A 15,800-nucleotide genomic window follows, 5' to 3' on the forward strand; every position below is an offset into this window, starting at 1 on the left:
TGACAGCAGCCATTCTAATATTTACCATGAGGCTGCTTCTGTATCGATCTACCGCCAACCTCCACACGGACATGGAAACGCTGCTGATCAACTCCCCCCATACGAATAGAGAAAACCCAAGCCGCAGGGCCCACGCTGGACCCACGGGGTGGTCATAATGGCAATGTGATGTCGTTACCCCCCCCTCTCATCTCTTGTAGGCACCACGTGTCCGGACGACAGTTAACGAGCACCCCCCTGTAGCCATGTCCACACCTCCGTCCCGCTGGGGTTATCGCTGTGCCTCGCTCTGTGCCGGTGGCTGGGACCTGCAGAAATCAATCGGCCAATCGATACGCACGTTCAGTCTGTCTTCCCAATACGTCGACCCCACGTCGATGCTGAACCCTGAGGGCGAAGTAAAACGTGATGCCAGCAACAATGATACTTTACCGGCACGATTAGGAGCACGGACTTCAAGCCAGTGGCCCCCTCTCCTGCTCCGTGCCAAGAGAGCGCGAGATGTGAATGAAGGCCGAGCGGAGACGATGGCATGCGTGCTCTTTTATTGTGGAAACGTCCAAAAGATTAAAAGACGAGGACACCCACCACGGCGGAGCAACATCCACAAATCCGTGTGTTTGTGACAATATTTATATATATTTGGATACCTTTATAAGTTACAGGTGATTCCTATTTTTGGTTCTGTTGAAAAAATTACAAATGTTTATTAAAACATACGATTAATGCACATCGCTTTCAAATAAAAAATATTCTGCTCAACTGCAGAGGCGCCACTCTTGGCTTAGGCACAGGTCAAAGGTTAACACCAGGCCTGCTGAGATCCTGGCCTCGAAGCTTTGGGTGGCGGTCTTTCTTGCTTCCGAAGACCCGTATTGGTTCACCAAGCCAGCAGCACCGAGATTCTGGGCTGCTCTGTCCACAATGAATGGACTCTCTCTCTGTATCTGCATCAGAATACAATAATTCCCCCTGTAAACTGCAAACAAGCCAGGGGGTATGGGGTTGCCACTAGAAACACAAAAACGGGGAAATATCATGTAAAGGATACCTGCTGAGGAGGAAACCAGGTGTAAGTATAAATGCATTGTCGAGGGGTGCGTTATTAGACAAGCTACAACGGGGCTTTCAATATCCCAGGAAGACTTCTAGATTTCCCAAGACAGCAACAGCCGTCAAAAAAAGAAGACAATCCTGGGAAAATCCAATGCAGGTAGGACCCGTAAATGAGGATACAGCCTCTAAAGGCAGGGAAACACAAAGAGAGAGATGTCTCGCTGGGTCCAGTATGAATTATCTCCCAATTGTCCATAGAAAACCTTTGAAAATCCATTGCTATTCCACGAATAAAATCAGTTGTTTTGGAATGTAAAAAAAATATCTGCCCAGCCCAAAAATAACTGCCGAGCCCGTCCACATTTCCATGAGCACCAATCGTGAAGAAAGCACCTGCTCTGACGCACCAGCCTCTCTGCCTGGCACAACGCTAAACGTGAATGACTTTAGCTACCCTGCAACGAGACCTTGCCACGTTAATGAACGCAGATAAAAACACACAGCGTGCCACCTCCGCAAGCAATTTGTTCCTGTAAGCAGACTATTTTATATCATGGTTCGTGCAAATCGTCTGAGCATAAGAGGCACCGTTGCAGAGAATGCAAATGAAGTGTTTCTGGAATGAGCACGCAACGGATTAACCCGCACGTCCTCGCGCATTCGTACACATAAAACAAGCGGCACTCGAGAACATCAACGACCACGGCACGACTTATTAAAACATCGGAAGACATTTACGACAGTATTTTCTTGCATATTTTATCGAACATTAAACATTAAATAGCAATTAAATGACTTGCATGTACTCACGGAACGCTTGGCTAGTTTTTGCAACACTGTGAATTCGAGCATTAAGGAGTGGACGTATTATTAAGAGACGGAACGTGACGCAGGCACGCGGGAACCTGACAGCACGAGCGGCGTGGCCACGACGCCTCCCGGCGCATCTACCGTGCTCAAACGCGGCCGTTATATTTTCAATAAAAAACATTTGCGTTTTTCGAATGGCATGGAAATTGTAGACACCAGTGTCATTTCCCTTCGCTCCTGCCGTATACTTTGGCAAAAAGTTCCTGTGCAAAAAGAAAATATTTAATTCAAATTATGCTGGTGGTGAAAGGTAATGGTGCAGCCCTGCATTGCCCTGCTCATGTCATTGCAGGTGCAAGGCCCTTCACTCCAGAGGACTGGAGGGAGCTCCAATAAGTGGGTATTTGGCCTACTCTACCACACACTGGCCCAATAGCTTGGAAGAAGTGGGAGTATACACATCACACACAAACCTGCCGATCGACTCGGTGTGGTTGTACCCGTTTATACGGCTGAGTGGACAGAGGAAGGGGGATTTAACAAAGCCCGCTTTCAACTCGCAGCACCTGGAGATGTAACCAGCGCCCCCAGTGCGCTCACCACCACGTCACGGCAGCATCCATGCTGGTGGCACTGGACTCGATTATCCTGGCACTGACACCCAGGATGCAATGACCATTTTACATTGGCTTTGTTATGTCTGGGACTCCGCGTTCTTCGAGCCACAGCGCGCACAGAGCTCATAGGACGTCAGGCGACAACTCCAATCCGCCGTGACTCGTACGGGAATTCTGCAACCTGTGGCCGTGCACAAACGTGAGCGGGCTGCAGCGTTGTCTGCTTTGCTGAGAGCAAGGCCAAGAGCTCCAAGAGTAATACTATGGCTTGGCTACCGGGTAACTCCATGGCTACTTGTCATGCACCGCCTGTGTGCGATAGTGGTTCCTTCCCAAGGGCCATATGGACATTAAGTACAGGCTCAGAATGACCAGGCCCAAGTGGCCTCATTATTGATATCTCATCCTCACTTGGATTTACGTGGCATCTACATACCACCACGTTAAGAGACCTGTTTTTGTTCACCCGATGATTGCCTGCTTCTGTCTATTAAAAAACCCGAATGTTCAGAGAGGCTTGAGAAGCTGTCACATATAGGCAGAGGTGGGACAAAGTCATTGTTATGCAAGTCCAAGTCGAGTCTGAAGTCATCAAATTCATGACTCGAGTCTGACTCGAGTCCAAGTCACATGACTCGAGTCCACACCTCAGAGGTGGGACAAAGTCATTGTTATGCAAGTCCAAGTCGAGTCTGAAGTCATCAAATTCATGACTCGAGTCTGACTCGAGTCCAAGTCACATGACTCGAGTCCACACCTCTGCATATAGGTGTTACAACTGTACTCCTGTTAATATAAATATGATATGAGCTTGCCCTGGAAAAGCTCAATGGGTTTAAATAATTTTTCAGAAGTGTCTTGCTACGTTTTTGCAGTAATGGGCAACAATTACTTTCCAAATTAAATTAATTCGGTACATTTTGACAATGAAGCCGGCGCACGATGGCCGAGTCTTTTCGAATGACGTCACAGGATCTTTAACGTCCGCTGTGAAGCAGACGGCGCGTATCACACCGTGAATACGCTCCCATTGAGCCACCTCACCGCCCCAGCGCCGCTCACCTGGCCAGAGTAAAATCCAACCGACCAGATGACAGCGACGAGTTGGGGCGGATCTACAATGACTATGGGAGTGGCGATCCTTAAAGTGGCAGTCTCGAGTGGCGAAGGCTGTGCCCCCAAATAATCACCGTGCTCGATCATCGCACGACGTTACTTTGTGCGCTGGGCACAAGCAGAGCCAATCGCACCCTTCCCCACGGGCGGGGCATGGATCATCAACACAGCCTCACCTCGAGTCACTTTGCTCACAGGCTGCCACACGCGAGTGCCTCTCTCGCTTGCAACTCTCGCAGCAACCCCGCGTGCATCCCTGTGACCGACTGCGCCTGCCGTGCGGCTGGACGCTGCTTTGGAGTGGAACCCGTTAGAATTTACCATCGATTCACTCGAGGGCCTGAATTCCTCCAGATGATTTACAGCGTTCCTATAAACAGCCTAAGGGCAGCTGCCAATGAAAAACAATTACGTATATATTTTTTTCAAATTGCTTGCATACCTTCTTCAACAACAGCGAGTTTGTATTTTCTGTCCGCTTTTTTGTGCCCAGGCGTACATTCACATCACAAACTCCTTTGGCGCGTCCGGCGCGCTGCCCCCACACGTGCCATCCAGTTTGCACCGCTTGGAGCTCTGCCGCCCCGCCGGAACGTTCTCCTTGTCCTCCGGCTGGGGCACCCGGTGCCCCGCCGGCCTCGAGTCGATACCTCCCGACCCCAGTTGTTGTTGCAGATGCTGCTGCTGCTGTTGCGGCGGCGGCGGCGGTGGCGGCGGCGCTTGGTGTGGCGAGGAGTCCACGGGGTCCCGCTCTGCTGCTTCCGAGATCGGCTCTGGCACGGGCTCCCAGTCACGGAGCCACGGGTGGCGCAGGCAGTCCTCGGCGGTGGCGCGACACCTACAACCACAAATGCGTCGAAGGTGACGTAAAAGAACTCCGCAAATACCTCCATGCGTACGGCCCGCCGTCACTCCACTGCCGGGTCAGCGGCTGACCACGCCGCGTGGGTCGCGGGGGCTACTTGCCCATACTTCACCATGCTGGGAAGTCCGGGATGGTGAAAGCGGATCGCACGCACGTTGGTGCGTAGCACGTTGGTGTGTAGCACGGTACACACGGCGAATTTTGCCGCACCGCCCTCTGCCGACAATGTAGCCCCTGCAGCCTCCGACAGCACGAACGCACGGAGCGCAGCCGACACAGGGTGCGGAAACAGCGACGAGACGCAGCGCATGGGGGCCGCGCCGTAGTTCCTGTTGCTGTTTATCTCGTGCGGAATGAACGGAGCCACGCGTCCAGGCAAACGGTGCTCCCTTTCCTGCGTCTGCTACGGTTCACTAGGATTACGCTGCACAGCTCGGAAACTTCACCGAGTCGCAAGTCGTCTGCGGCGTCTCCGCGCACGTGGGAAAGAGGTCACGGTGACGGCCGCGGGAGGGCGGGGAGAGGCCTCACCGTGGATCCTTGAGCAGCAGGCTCTGGATGAAATGCCGGGCGCGGGGAGACTTCCCCTGGAAGGTCTCTTCATCGTAACTCACGGCCACCTGGGACACGTTCAGGAAGGTCTCCTGATTGTCCCCTCCCAGGAAGGGGGACTCGCCCGTCAGCATCACGTACGCCAGCACGCCCATGCTCCTGACAAGAGGGATGATAACAAGCCATCACTTGCTCGTGAAACAATAATGGTGGTGCGACTGGACGCCTGGTTGCGATCGGAAGTTCACATTTCCTGTTTGAAGTAAACTTAGCCCGTCATCCCTACGACCAGACAAAATGAGTCCCGCTTTGCAGGAAGTGAATAATGGTGGTCTTCAGGAGAGACTGGGCTCTACCATAGGAATGTGGAACTTAGACTACTGGCTGAAGACCACCAATGGATTTGAGCATTGTCTAATTTCAAATTAGGCAGGGAGAGAATTAAATTACGTCAAGTAATGTAATGGAGTACTTACTTTACATCGTACAGTTTGACTTGTTATTTGACTATGTTGTTAAAATTTGGTTTAATTCTGGAGTAACGCAGCAACGACAACTTACCACATATCTGTCGCGGTCGTTATGGGGTCATAGTTGAGAATTTCTGGGGCTGCCAAAGAGAAAAGCACAGCATTGTCCATCAATCGCTTGGTTCCTTTACTTGGAGAGAGTCAGAAGGTACACCGACACAACAACAAGTTCACGTGTCATGAACAATTCACAGTGGTGCTGTTGGGGCGGTGCGAGTGGTTATGCTGGAACAAGAGACGACGCTGGTGGTGATGCCGGGAATATCGGAGACGCTGTGGTGGAGCAGCCGGTGCTAGAACCCGGCGGTATCGACCGAGGGTAATTTTCAACGACGTTGACATCTCCTTGCACGGCCTCCACAGACGCCCGGCCCACTCTTCGTCCCACAGCGGCGGTCGGCGTCGTGAACCCCAAACAGCCGAGCATCTTCTACCGTCACGGACGGGGACCCTGTGGCTCGCCTAGTTCATCTCCTGGGTCGACTGGCCTCGACGCGGCCGAAGGTACGGGGGACGCACTCGCACGTAGACATGTATTGTCCAAAGACACGTACGCAATCGCCGGTGCCGGGTGACACGAGCGATCGCACCACGGCACACCACCGTCCTTCTCTCCACGTGACCAGACGCCGGCAGCGCCGCCGTGGTACGGCCGCTCGTGTCGCCCAGCGCCGGCCGGCAGCGGCGGCGGTGCCACCGGTGGAGACTCACCCACGTACTCGGGGGTCCCCATGATCTCCCGCAGCTCCGCCGCGCTGCTCACGCGCCGAGACAGTCCCAGGTCCACGATGCGGATGTCGCCCAGGGGTTCCGCGCTCGTCAGCAAGATGTTCTGCGGCTGAGAGGGGGGCACATGGGGCGGCGGAGGAGTAGGTCGGTGGGCGTGTGTAGATAGGGATGCGTGTGCAGATGTGGGTAAGGTGTAAAAAGGTGTGGGTAGGTTGCAGACATTTGCAGATCGGTGTTAGCCGGTGTGGGTAGGTTTGGACTGGTGTGGACAGCTGCGGATCGATACGGACACGTAGATAGACATAAACACAGGTGTGGACAGACACAGACACAGGTGTGGATAGACACAGGTGTGGGTGAGGCACCTTGAGGTCAAGGTGCACCACGTTGTGGCGGTGCAGGAAGGCGATGCCGTCCAGCACCTGGCGCATGAGCCGCACCACGTCACTCTCCGTGAAGGCGCCGTCGCCCTCCTCCGCCACGCACTGCTGGAAGATCTCCCCACCTGCCGCGCTGCACCACACAGAGACAAAAGTTCCCCCCCCCCCGTATAGCCTTAACAGACTGTTGGGGCAAGTGCTGTTAGCGAGCGCCGAAGAAGGCCCGAACGGAACGCGAGGGGGTGGGTGGCCAGCACCAGCGCCCAGCCGCCTTTGTCTCCCTAGTGGCGAGGTTTACATGCCACACAAGGTACTCATTTGAGGCCGAATCGACCTAGGGGAGGCCTAAGACCGATTTAGATAATCGTCGTGCTGACTGTGAGCGGGCATCGAACCCGGGTCGTCAGGTTCGTCGCGCAGCGTGCTAACTGGTGCACTACCGCAACGCAGCACCACACACACACATACACACCAAGGGTTAGCCATGAACCTTCCACTGCTGGATGAAGGCCTCTCCGAGCCGTCGGGTACGTTAGGATTGGTACGGGGTGACAGGCCAGGCTGGTCGCGAGAGGTCTTTCTTCGAACGCAGAGCCGGGGTCCTAGATTCATTATGATTTAGTGTCATTATCATTTAATTATGATTTTCATAACTTCCTAAGCATTCCAATTTTGAATTCGTGAATGTTTTATGTACCTTGCAGGTACTGTGCAGGAATTTAACCAATGAAATAAAAAATTTTTGTTAATTTTAATATATATAAATACAGAAACGGTGTTAAATGTATATCCATGTAATTATATGCGTGTAATATATGGCTACATTTGTTCCATTGGTATACTTTCACGAATATCAGAAAGGGAGTTGAGGGGTGGCGGAAGCTGCAGCGAGGCGGAGGGAGTGAGCGCGCAGCTCACGCGGACCGCCTGGTGCATCACTCGGTTCGGACAGCCCCACAAAGGACGCGTTAAAAAACAAGAATTCGACCGTCAGCACCGCCGGCCCAACACCCTGGTGGAGATCCCTCCGCTCCGCCGTGCTCATCAATCACGCGTCGCTCGTCTGTAAGCACCGGGCCGGACCTCGGGGAATTCCGTCCGCACGCCGACCCCAATAATCAATCGACATTTTTCCAGGAGGAATTTTCTCCCATGGAAACGGCGCCGCCACAGCGGCCGGCGGTCGATGCGGCATTCTAAATCGGGCCCGGCGCTCGCCGGGCCTGCGAGCGAGAGGAGATGCTGCGAGACCCGGGCGGCGCTCGTGCGGCAATCATCGTCACCGAGCGGTGCAGGGACGGAGCGCCCGTAAGCGTCCGCCGAGCGGCCGCCCTCCCGGCCGTGATTACGGTGATGATGGCACCACGGCGTGGCCTTTCCGCCAGCCGTAAATTAAGCCAAGGCAGGACATTCCAACGCCGTCCAAAAGCTTTATTTAAAATACGAATCCTAGAGGGTGAATGCGTTTCACTGCCTGGTGCAGCCCAAATTCTCACACCAGGTCCGACACAATCTCAGTGTGCCGTCGGTTGCAACGGGATCCCATAATTCCTATCGAGTGCCGTTGCCAATAAGATCTGGTGATCCAGCAACATTTGTCTTACCCAGGTCGTCCAAACCGCTCGAGAGTTTACTTGCCAAAACAAATGCTTCTTGATGATATTGGTCTAGAAAGCCAATGGCTGACGGACAACTCTCATCGATTTATCATTAGTATTGTTGTTATTATTGTAAGTGGAGACACTGAACAGTCTGGCAGCCCAACTTGCCTTCACCGCAAACACTCACAGGCAGCACAACCGGAAAACAGCTCCTCCACGAAAGTACAGATTGTCATTGTTAAGTTCATTACATTTGTTTCAGTTGTTTCTGTTGCCTCAGCGGTGTAGTCGCTAATTTGGTTATTGCTACAATGGGGGCCGTGCTGACGTTTGGTTTGCGAAGGGCGTCCCCGTGGCGCGCCCAACTAAGAGGGCGCCTCGTCCTCTGCGGAGAACGCAGACTAATTAGTATTCTTCACGCGTGTCCCGCACACGGCACGAGACCCGTGGAGATGCGAGCCTCGCTGCAGCTGGGGGCATCTCCTCTACGCGTCAAGGGCAGCGCCAGACACAGACTACGTCCCTTCAGCAGCTGTGGGATCTGGCGGAAGGGGGCAGAAAACGCCGGCGAGGCGTGGTGGTGCCGACGGCCGTGGCCCATGACGACACCTCGATCTTGTCAGACACGCCGGGGGGCCGATACTCTCGTGAACACCCGGCTAGGTGGTTAGAGCAACGGACTTGCAATCGGAAGAGCCACGCCACCGATTCTATATTTACATTTTTCCCTGTAGGGCAGTGTTGTTCACGAATGTTTTTGTTTGTCATACTTTGTGGGAACATTGGTTGCCCTATGGAGAGACTGAACTGGACCCAACGACGGGAATGCGAAATTTGCATGACGAGTTCAGTGTTTATATCACAGCAGAGAACCTCTCCGCGCTCGATTGAGCAGGGAGACAATTTGGCTTTGGTGTATTCACTGAAAAGAGGCGCGCCGAGTCTCCATAGCGGATATTTGGCCAAATCCTGCCGCACGACACGTGGGCAGGTGGCGGGGTGAGCGTGGCACGCGTGCAGCCACATCGGCCTCCAGCACTGCACACGGCGCTCGTGCCCAGGGCTGGCCCGAGACAGCTTCACAAACCAATTTCCGCCAGCATTGTGGATCAAGACTAGCAATGGAACCACGGCGACCAGGATTATCGGCAGTCAGCTCACCAACCAGTGTACTACCACGCGACCAGTGCTCTCGGTGTCACTCCGCTGCTGGATTAGAGCCTCCCCACACTGCACTGACCACCACGCTGGTCAGTACGGAGGTTGGGGCATAGAAGTGCAGCACAACAATGTATTTTGCTTCAATGCCCTCTGCTGCCGACAGAGTAGCCCCACAGCGGCCTATGACAACATTGCGTGATGGTTGCCCAAGCACAATTACATTTTAACTAAGTTTATGTTTTTAAATGTATATAAAGAGAAACTGTGCACTATCTTGAGAGATCATTCCGAGTCAATTGGTGACAGGGTCCACTCTGTGCGTCGTTGCATACACACACATTCATACTCAGCACACTCACACATAACGTTTGGATTTCAGACTTTGGTTAAATGTTCTCATATCAGCTGAGCGTGCGCACTGCGAACGGAAAGTGGGAAGCCGCTAGTTTCGCTGCAGCCGCGATGTTTCTCCACCGCCACACGCCCCGGCGTAGAGTCGGCCGTTTCCCAACGCGGGGCCACACGTGACGATGGAGATAAGAGCGACCCGTAGGAAACAACAAATAATTAAATAAACAATAATTATTTGCAAAATAAGTCCCCAGCGGTGCACTGTGCGTCCAGGACACAATCACCAAGAGAAATTAAGACAGATTTCATCAGATTTAGGAAGCTAAGCAGTGTTGATCGGGGACAACGGCCGAATGGGCGACCGCCAAGCACATCTCGGTTGTGATAGGTGCCTGTGGTCATGTGCTTCTTCGTGAGCAGCGGAGGGCAATCCAGCAAAGTCCAATGTGTTTATAGACGTGGCTATTGCCAATCTACACGTTAGTCATGTTCAGTGTAAAAACTTCACGTTAATGAATTATCAGAATCTGCGTCTTGATCCAAACTCGTTCAGTCACCCTCGTAACCCTCGCCACTCACCCTCGCCACTCACCACTCACCCTCACCCTCACCCTCGTCACCCACCCTCGTCACCCATCCTCACCACTCACCCTCGCCACCCTCACCACTCACCCTCACCCTCGCCACCCTTGCCACTCACCCTCACCACTAACCCTCGCCACCCTTGCCACTCACCCTCACCACCCTTGCCACTCACCCTCGCCACCCTTGCCACTCACCCTCACCACTCACCCTCGCCACCCTTGCCACTCACCCTCACCCTCAACACCCTCGCCGGTCACCCTCGTCAGTCACCCTCGTCAGTCACCCTCGCTTTGGTCTTTGGTGGGTCGTTGTAGATATCATCACCACCATCACCACCATCATCATCATCACCATCATCACCACCATCACCACCATCATCACCATCACCATCATCACCATCATCACCACCATCATCACCATCATCACGCTGGATGATTGTCATCCACTTGTCGTAGTTTTTGTTGGTGTGTTGGTGATTTTTTCCCCGCTGCTTTCGTTATTGATATTAACTCGGGGGTTGGGGGGGAATGCGTGCAGGGGCCGTACGGGGAGGGGGGCCGTGCGAGGGGGGGCATGCGGGGGGGGGCTGTGCGGGGGGGTCCATGTGGGGGGCCGTGGTGCGTTGCCTACTACTCGAGCACGATGACGATGTCGGCGGGCGTCTCGTAGACGTCGTGCAGGCGGATGATGTGGGGGCTGTCGAGCGCCATCTCCAGCACGGCCACCTCGTGCACGCCCTCTGCCCGGCAGTCCTGCCCCTTGCGGCGTTTGCGCACGAACTTGGCAGCGAACTGGCGCCCCGTCGCCAGCTCCACGCACATGCGGACCACCGCAAACTTCCCCCTGCACCGCAGCCGGTGGAAACGAATGACGCACACGTTACGTTTCTCAACATCCTTCACCACCGCCGTCACCGCCATCGTCGGCGGTGGCAAACACCGCCTTGTATAAGCAACACTGTGCCGTGTGGCATAAAAAACGCTATCTGCATTTTGAAGGCATTTAAATCCAACTGAAGGGCGTCAGTGATGCATTTGGGTAATGACTCTGCTTTTCTCGACTATAAAGAAGGGGCACAGCTCATGAAGTTCATCATCATCGCTGTGTGAAGACCTTTACAAACCGTCTCCTTCTCCGATGCTGCCCACAAAGTTATCCATTTAGATAATCAGACAGCTCACTGGGTTTTATATATACACTAACATCCCACGTTATGAAGCAGCATTTGTTTATGACGATGGTGGTAAACGTGTGTTCCTACGACACTGCTGACACAGTCACTAAAATATTACGTACATTCCTGTAAGCCATAAACACAGAAGCCTCAAGACGCCTCTCAGCAGTCAGGATTCTGCAAGGAGTTACAATTCAGGACAAAACTCTGGAGGAGGGAATGACATACAAGTCGTGGAGATATCTCAAGCACCGTGCCAAGTTGATGGAGGCTTCACAGTGCCCAGACGACCAGCGACACGACCTCATGCTGCTGAAGCACTGTTCTCCCACACCCCAAAACAGCGTCCATCTCAGCCTCTTTCCCAGGCCCCTGCCTAAATTATCCGTGGCAGCCCCACCTACATACATCACTTATTATTCCTGCGAGTCCAAGCCACGCCGAGTTTTCCCACGCCACCCCAGCGGTTCGCAGAGCCGAGCCGAGCGTGGCGGAGGCGCAGGAAGCGGCTCGTGTGGCAACCGCGAGTCTCAGAGGGAGGACTATTTCAGGGATGTTGAGTAACAACGACAACAACGACGACGAGCCTTGCCAACGCAGATGCGCACACCGACACCGAGCTCAGGATAAGCACGCTTGCAACTCCTAAACACACCATGGCGTGGCTTACAACTATTTATTAATTAACCAGGGCATGGAAAGTTTAAAAAGGAAGAACGATAATAAAAAAAGAATCCCTCTGCGGTTATGACTCAATCTGGCGCACATCCTTGGCACTTGCAGTAATCACGTGCCCGTGTTAGTTGTAAGTGCCAGAGACGTGCGCACGCATTCCGAATGCCCAGGCCTGAGAAAAGTCTCGCGTAACCTCGCAACAAACAGCACACCGATATGACGCCTCGGACTTGTGTCTGCTCCCTACCTCGAGTGCAATCAACATTTGTTCGACATTCCGTGCCATTGTCCACGTTTATGATCCACTGATTATAGGGGATAATTTGTAACAATTAAAGATGATTTTCCTGAAGCACATTGGGATGCTTCTTTTCCTGAATTAATCCAGTTTTCCAAAAGCACTCCATCCTGTTCCATAAATAAATAATATTGCGTGACATTCAAATATAGAAACTTGAAGGAACTTGCTCCAGAAACTTGTAGGAATGACCTGGAGCATCTCAGCTGAGGGGAGAAACACAGATAATGTTTTTGTCTTGAGTTTAATATTATTACGCAAGTGACTAAAACCGCAGGGACATTTAAAGACTCCGAGAAGACTCATAGGATGCTCAGGACGGCCACAACCCTAAAAAGTGTGCACCGACACGAGGAGAGGTGGTGAGAGCAGCACCCACCTGCCGAGCTCCCGGCCGGTGAGGGAGTACGCCGAAGAGAAGGGCTCCGTGCGAATGGGCGTGCGCATCTCCGGCACCAGCCCCGAGCTGGGCGCATCACGACGAGCGAGCATGGCTCCCGGGAGAGCGAGCGGGCGAGCGGGCGAGGGAGCCTGGCTGGTCAAGGTGTCTCGGGGGGAGAGAGCAGGCGAGCGGGCGAGGGAGCCTGGCTGATCAAGGTGTCTTGGGGGGAGAGAGCAGGCGAGCGGGCGAGGGAGCCTGGCTGGTCAAGGTGTCTCGGGGCGAGCGAGCGATGAAGCCTGGCTGATGAAGGTGTCTCGGGGCGAGCGAGCGGGCGAGGGAGCCTGGCTGGTCAAGGTGTCTCGGGGGGAGAGAGCAGGCGAGCGGGCGAGGGAGCCTGGCTGATCAAGGTGTCTTGGGGGGAGAGAGCAGGCGAGCGGGCGAGGGAGCCTGGCTGGTCAAGGTGTCTCGGGGCGAGCGAGCGATGAAGCCTGGCTGATGAAGGTGTCTCGGGGCGAGCGAGCGGGCGAGGGAGCCTGGCTGGTCAAGGTGTCTTGGGGAGAGAGAGCAGGCGAGCGAGCGAGGGAGCCTGGCTGGTCAAGGTGTCTCGCCGTTCAACGCCGTCGCCGTTGCGGCCGTCCCGTGCCAACGGCCCCTTGATGCCGGTGGGTCGACGCGACCGTTCGCTCTGACAAAGAACAAAACGTCAAATCGTTATCAGGAATATCCGACTCCTCCTTGAGACTTTCATTTCAGGAGGATCCCGGATTCACACGCAAGTGTATAACACTGAATGAGTGGATCAATTCATCAAATTCGATTAAACCAGGTGATGGTCAGGAGAGCTGGAATCATTAAAAACACACAGTGGTAAGAGACATAAAAAAAACACATTAATTATGTCAACGACAAAACTGTGGACACACACACATCCTATTGGAGAACTTTACGGGCGAAGTCAGATTTGCGGTATAAGACACTTTGGACAACGCGCCACTGACTGGTGACGATGATGACAGTTCTGTATACAGTAGTGTCCTTATAAAGACTGAATGTACAGTACACTATAAAGACAAAGATCCCCCGTGTAGCCTCAACAGACTGTTGGGGCAAGCGCTGTCCACGAGTAGCACCGACGAAGGCCGGGACGGCACACCAGAGGGTGGGTGGCCAGTAACCCAGCCCGGCCGCCTTTGTCTCCCTTGTGGCGATGTTTACACACCGCACGAGGTACCAATTTAAAGCCGAGTGGACCTAGGGGAGGCCCATTGAATAATTCAGAAAGTCGTCACTGGTCCTGGCCGTGAGAGGCAATCGAACATTACAGCACATCACAGCACACACAGCACAAACACCACACACGCACACACCACGCACACACACACCACAACACACACACACAGCACACGCACACCACAGCACACACACACAGCACACACCAGCACACACACCAGCACACACACACGCCAGTGGAATAAACAATCACCACGATGTCCATTCGTCTCGCATCTAACACCGTGGAGTTCACCGCGTGGTGAACTTCTGGCCAAGTCACCCATCCCTGACCCAGCAGTGGACTGACACTTCAAGGGCTGCAGATTATAAACACGGGGGGGGGGGGTCGCAGTGGTTAATCCGCTCCGCTATGAACCCGACCGGACCCGAGTTCGATTCACGGCCACCGTCAGTGGCGAGTGCTGAGCTCACCACGAACACGCCCCCCCCCCCTTCCTTCCCAACCCGCGTGGTGAAGTATGGTCAACCAACCACCATGTCGCACGAGGCCACTCATCCAGCAGTGGATATCGACATTAGAATGTTGTCATGGTCGCGCTGCGAGCCGCCACGTGCGCTGCCGTGCAGTGCATCGTACTGTACTACAGTACACGTGACAACCCCGTAGCAATACAGTCCGTGTGGTACTGTACCGCGTGATACTGTAGCGTGTGGTACTGTAGTGCACAGTCCATGTGTTACTGTAGCGCGTGGTACTGTACCGCGTGATACTGTAGCGCGTGGTACTGTAGCGCGTGGTACTGTAGTGCACAGTCCGTGTGGTACTGTAGCGTGTGGTACTGTAGCGTGTGGTACTGTAGCGTGTGATACTGTAGCGCGTGGTACTGTAGCGTGTGGTACTGTAGTGCACAGTCCGCGTGGTACTGTATTGCGTAGTACTGTAGCGTGTGGTACTGTAGCGTGTGGTACTGTAGCGTGTGGTACTGTAGCGTGTGGTACTGTAGCGTGTGGTACTGTAGCGTGTGGTACTGTAGCGCGTGGTACTGTAGTGCACGTGGACGACACTGCAGCTGCTGACCTGCTGCTCGCAGGGGTCGGGCGTCCACGGGGTGGAGGCTGCCACGGTCCAGAAGCCTCCCACGGGTCGACTCCCACTGGGAGACTCCGCACGGAGAGACCGCCACGGACTCTGCACGGGCGGAGAGAGAAGTCCACGGAGAGAGACGAAGTCCACGGCTCGGAGTGTGTCGCAGGGAGACTGCCACGAGCAGCGCACACGGCTCGAGCTGCGCCACAGTCCGTCTCGTCACCGCCCCGCGCCGTAGCAGTCAACGCCACGGGCGCACAGCTGCCGCAGGGAGCGAGCGGGCGGGCGACAAAGAGGAGCGGCGGCGGCCGCGGAGCCGCGCGGCTTCAAACCCCGCGGCGGCGCCCAATGGCGCGAGGCCGCGGGGCCCACGAGCCGCGCTGATTGGCGGAGCCGCGAGCTAGGGGGGGGGCTAGTCCAGCCCCCCCCCCCCCCCCCCCGTGACGCCCCCACACCACCAGCAGCACTCACCCACTCCCTCACTCATTCACTCACTCATTCATTCACTCACTCCCTCACTCACTCCATCACCCATTCACTCACTCCCTCACTCACCCACTCCCTCACTCATTCACTCACTCATTCACTCACTCACTCC

General features: G+C 54.4%; 1 protein-coding gene across 2 annotated transcripts; it reads right to left on the reverse strand.

The window, feature by feature from the left end:
- Positions 1-530: 530 nt before the first annotated feature.
- Positions 531-15,532, reverse strand: LOC133356437 (serine/threonine-protein kinase 17B-like). Of its 2 annotated transcripts, none has more exons than XM_061573969.1 (8): positions 15,194-15,532; positions 12,880-13,567; positions 10,984-11,196; positions 6,641-6,788; positions 6,258-6,384; positions 5,578-5,626; positions 4,996-5,175; positions 531-4,437 (listed from the first exon to the last, which is right to left on the reverse strand). In XM_061573969.1, exons 2-8 carry the CDS (start codon positions 12,990-12,992, stop codon positions 4,101-4,103), a joined length of 1,167 nt encoding a protein of 388 aa, XP_061429953.1. In that variant the 5' UTR covers positions 12,993-13,567; positions 15,194-15,532; the 3' UTR covers positions 531-4,100. The 2 variants fall into 2 exon arrangements, with proteins under 2 accessions (XP_061429953.1, XP_061429960.1); XM_061573976.1 differs by lacking the exon at positions 15,194-15,532 and adding an exon at positions 14,366-14,504.
- Between the last annotated feature and the right edge of the window lie 268 nt (positions 15,533-15,800).

The sequence above is a fragment of the Lethenteron reissneri genome, chromosome 7 (genome assembly GCF_015708825.2).
Source record: "Lethenteron reissneri isolate LAM-NWPU_2019-01 chromosome 7, ASM1570882v1, whole genome shotgun sequence".
Lineage (NCBI taxonomy): Eukaryota > Metazoa > Chordata > Hyperoartia > Petromyzontiformes > Petromyzontidae > Lethenteron > Lethenteron reissneri.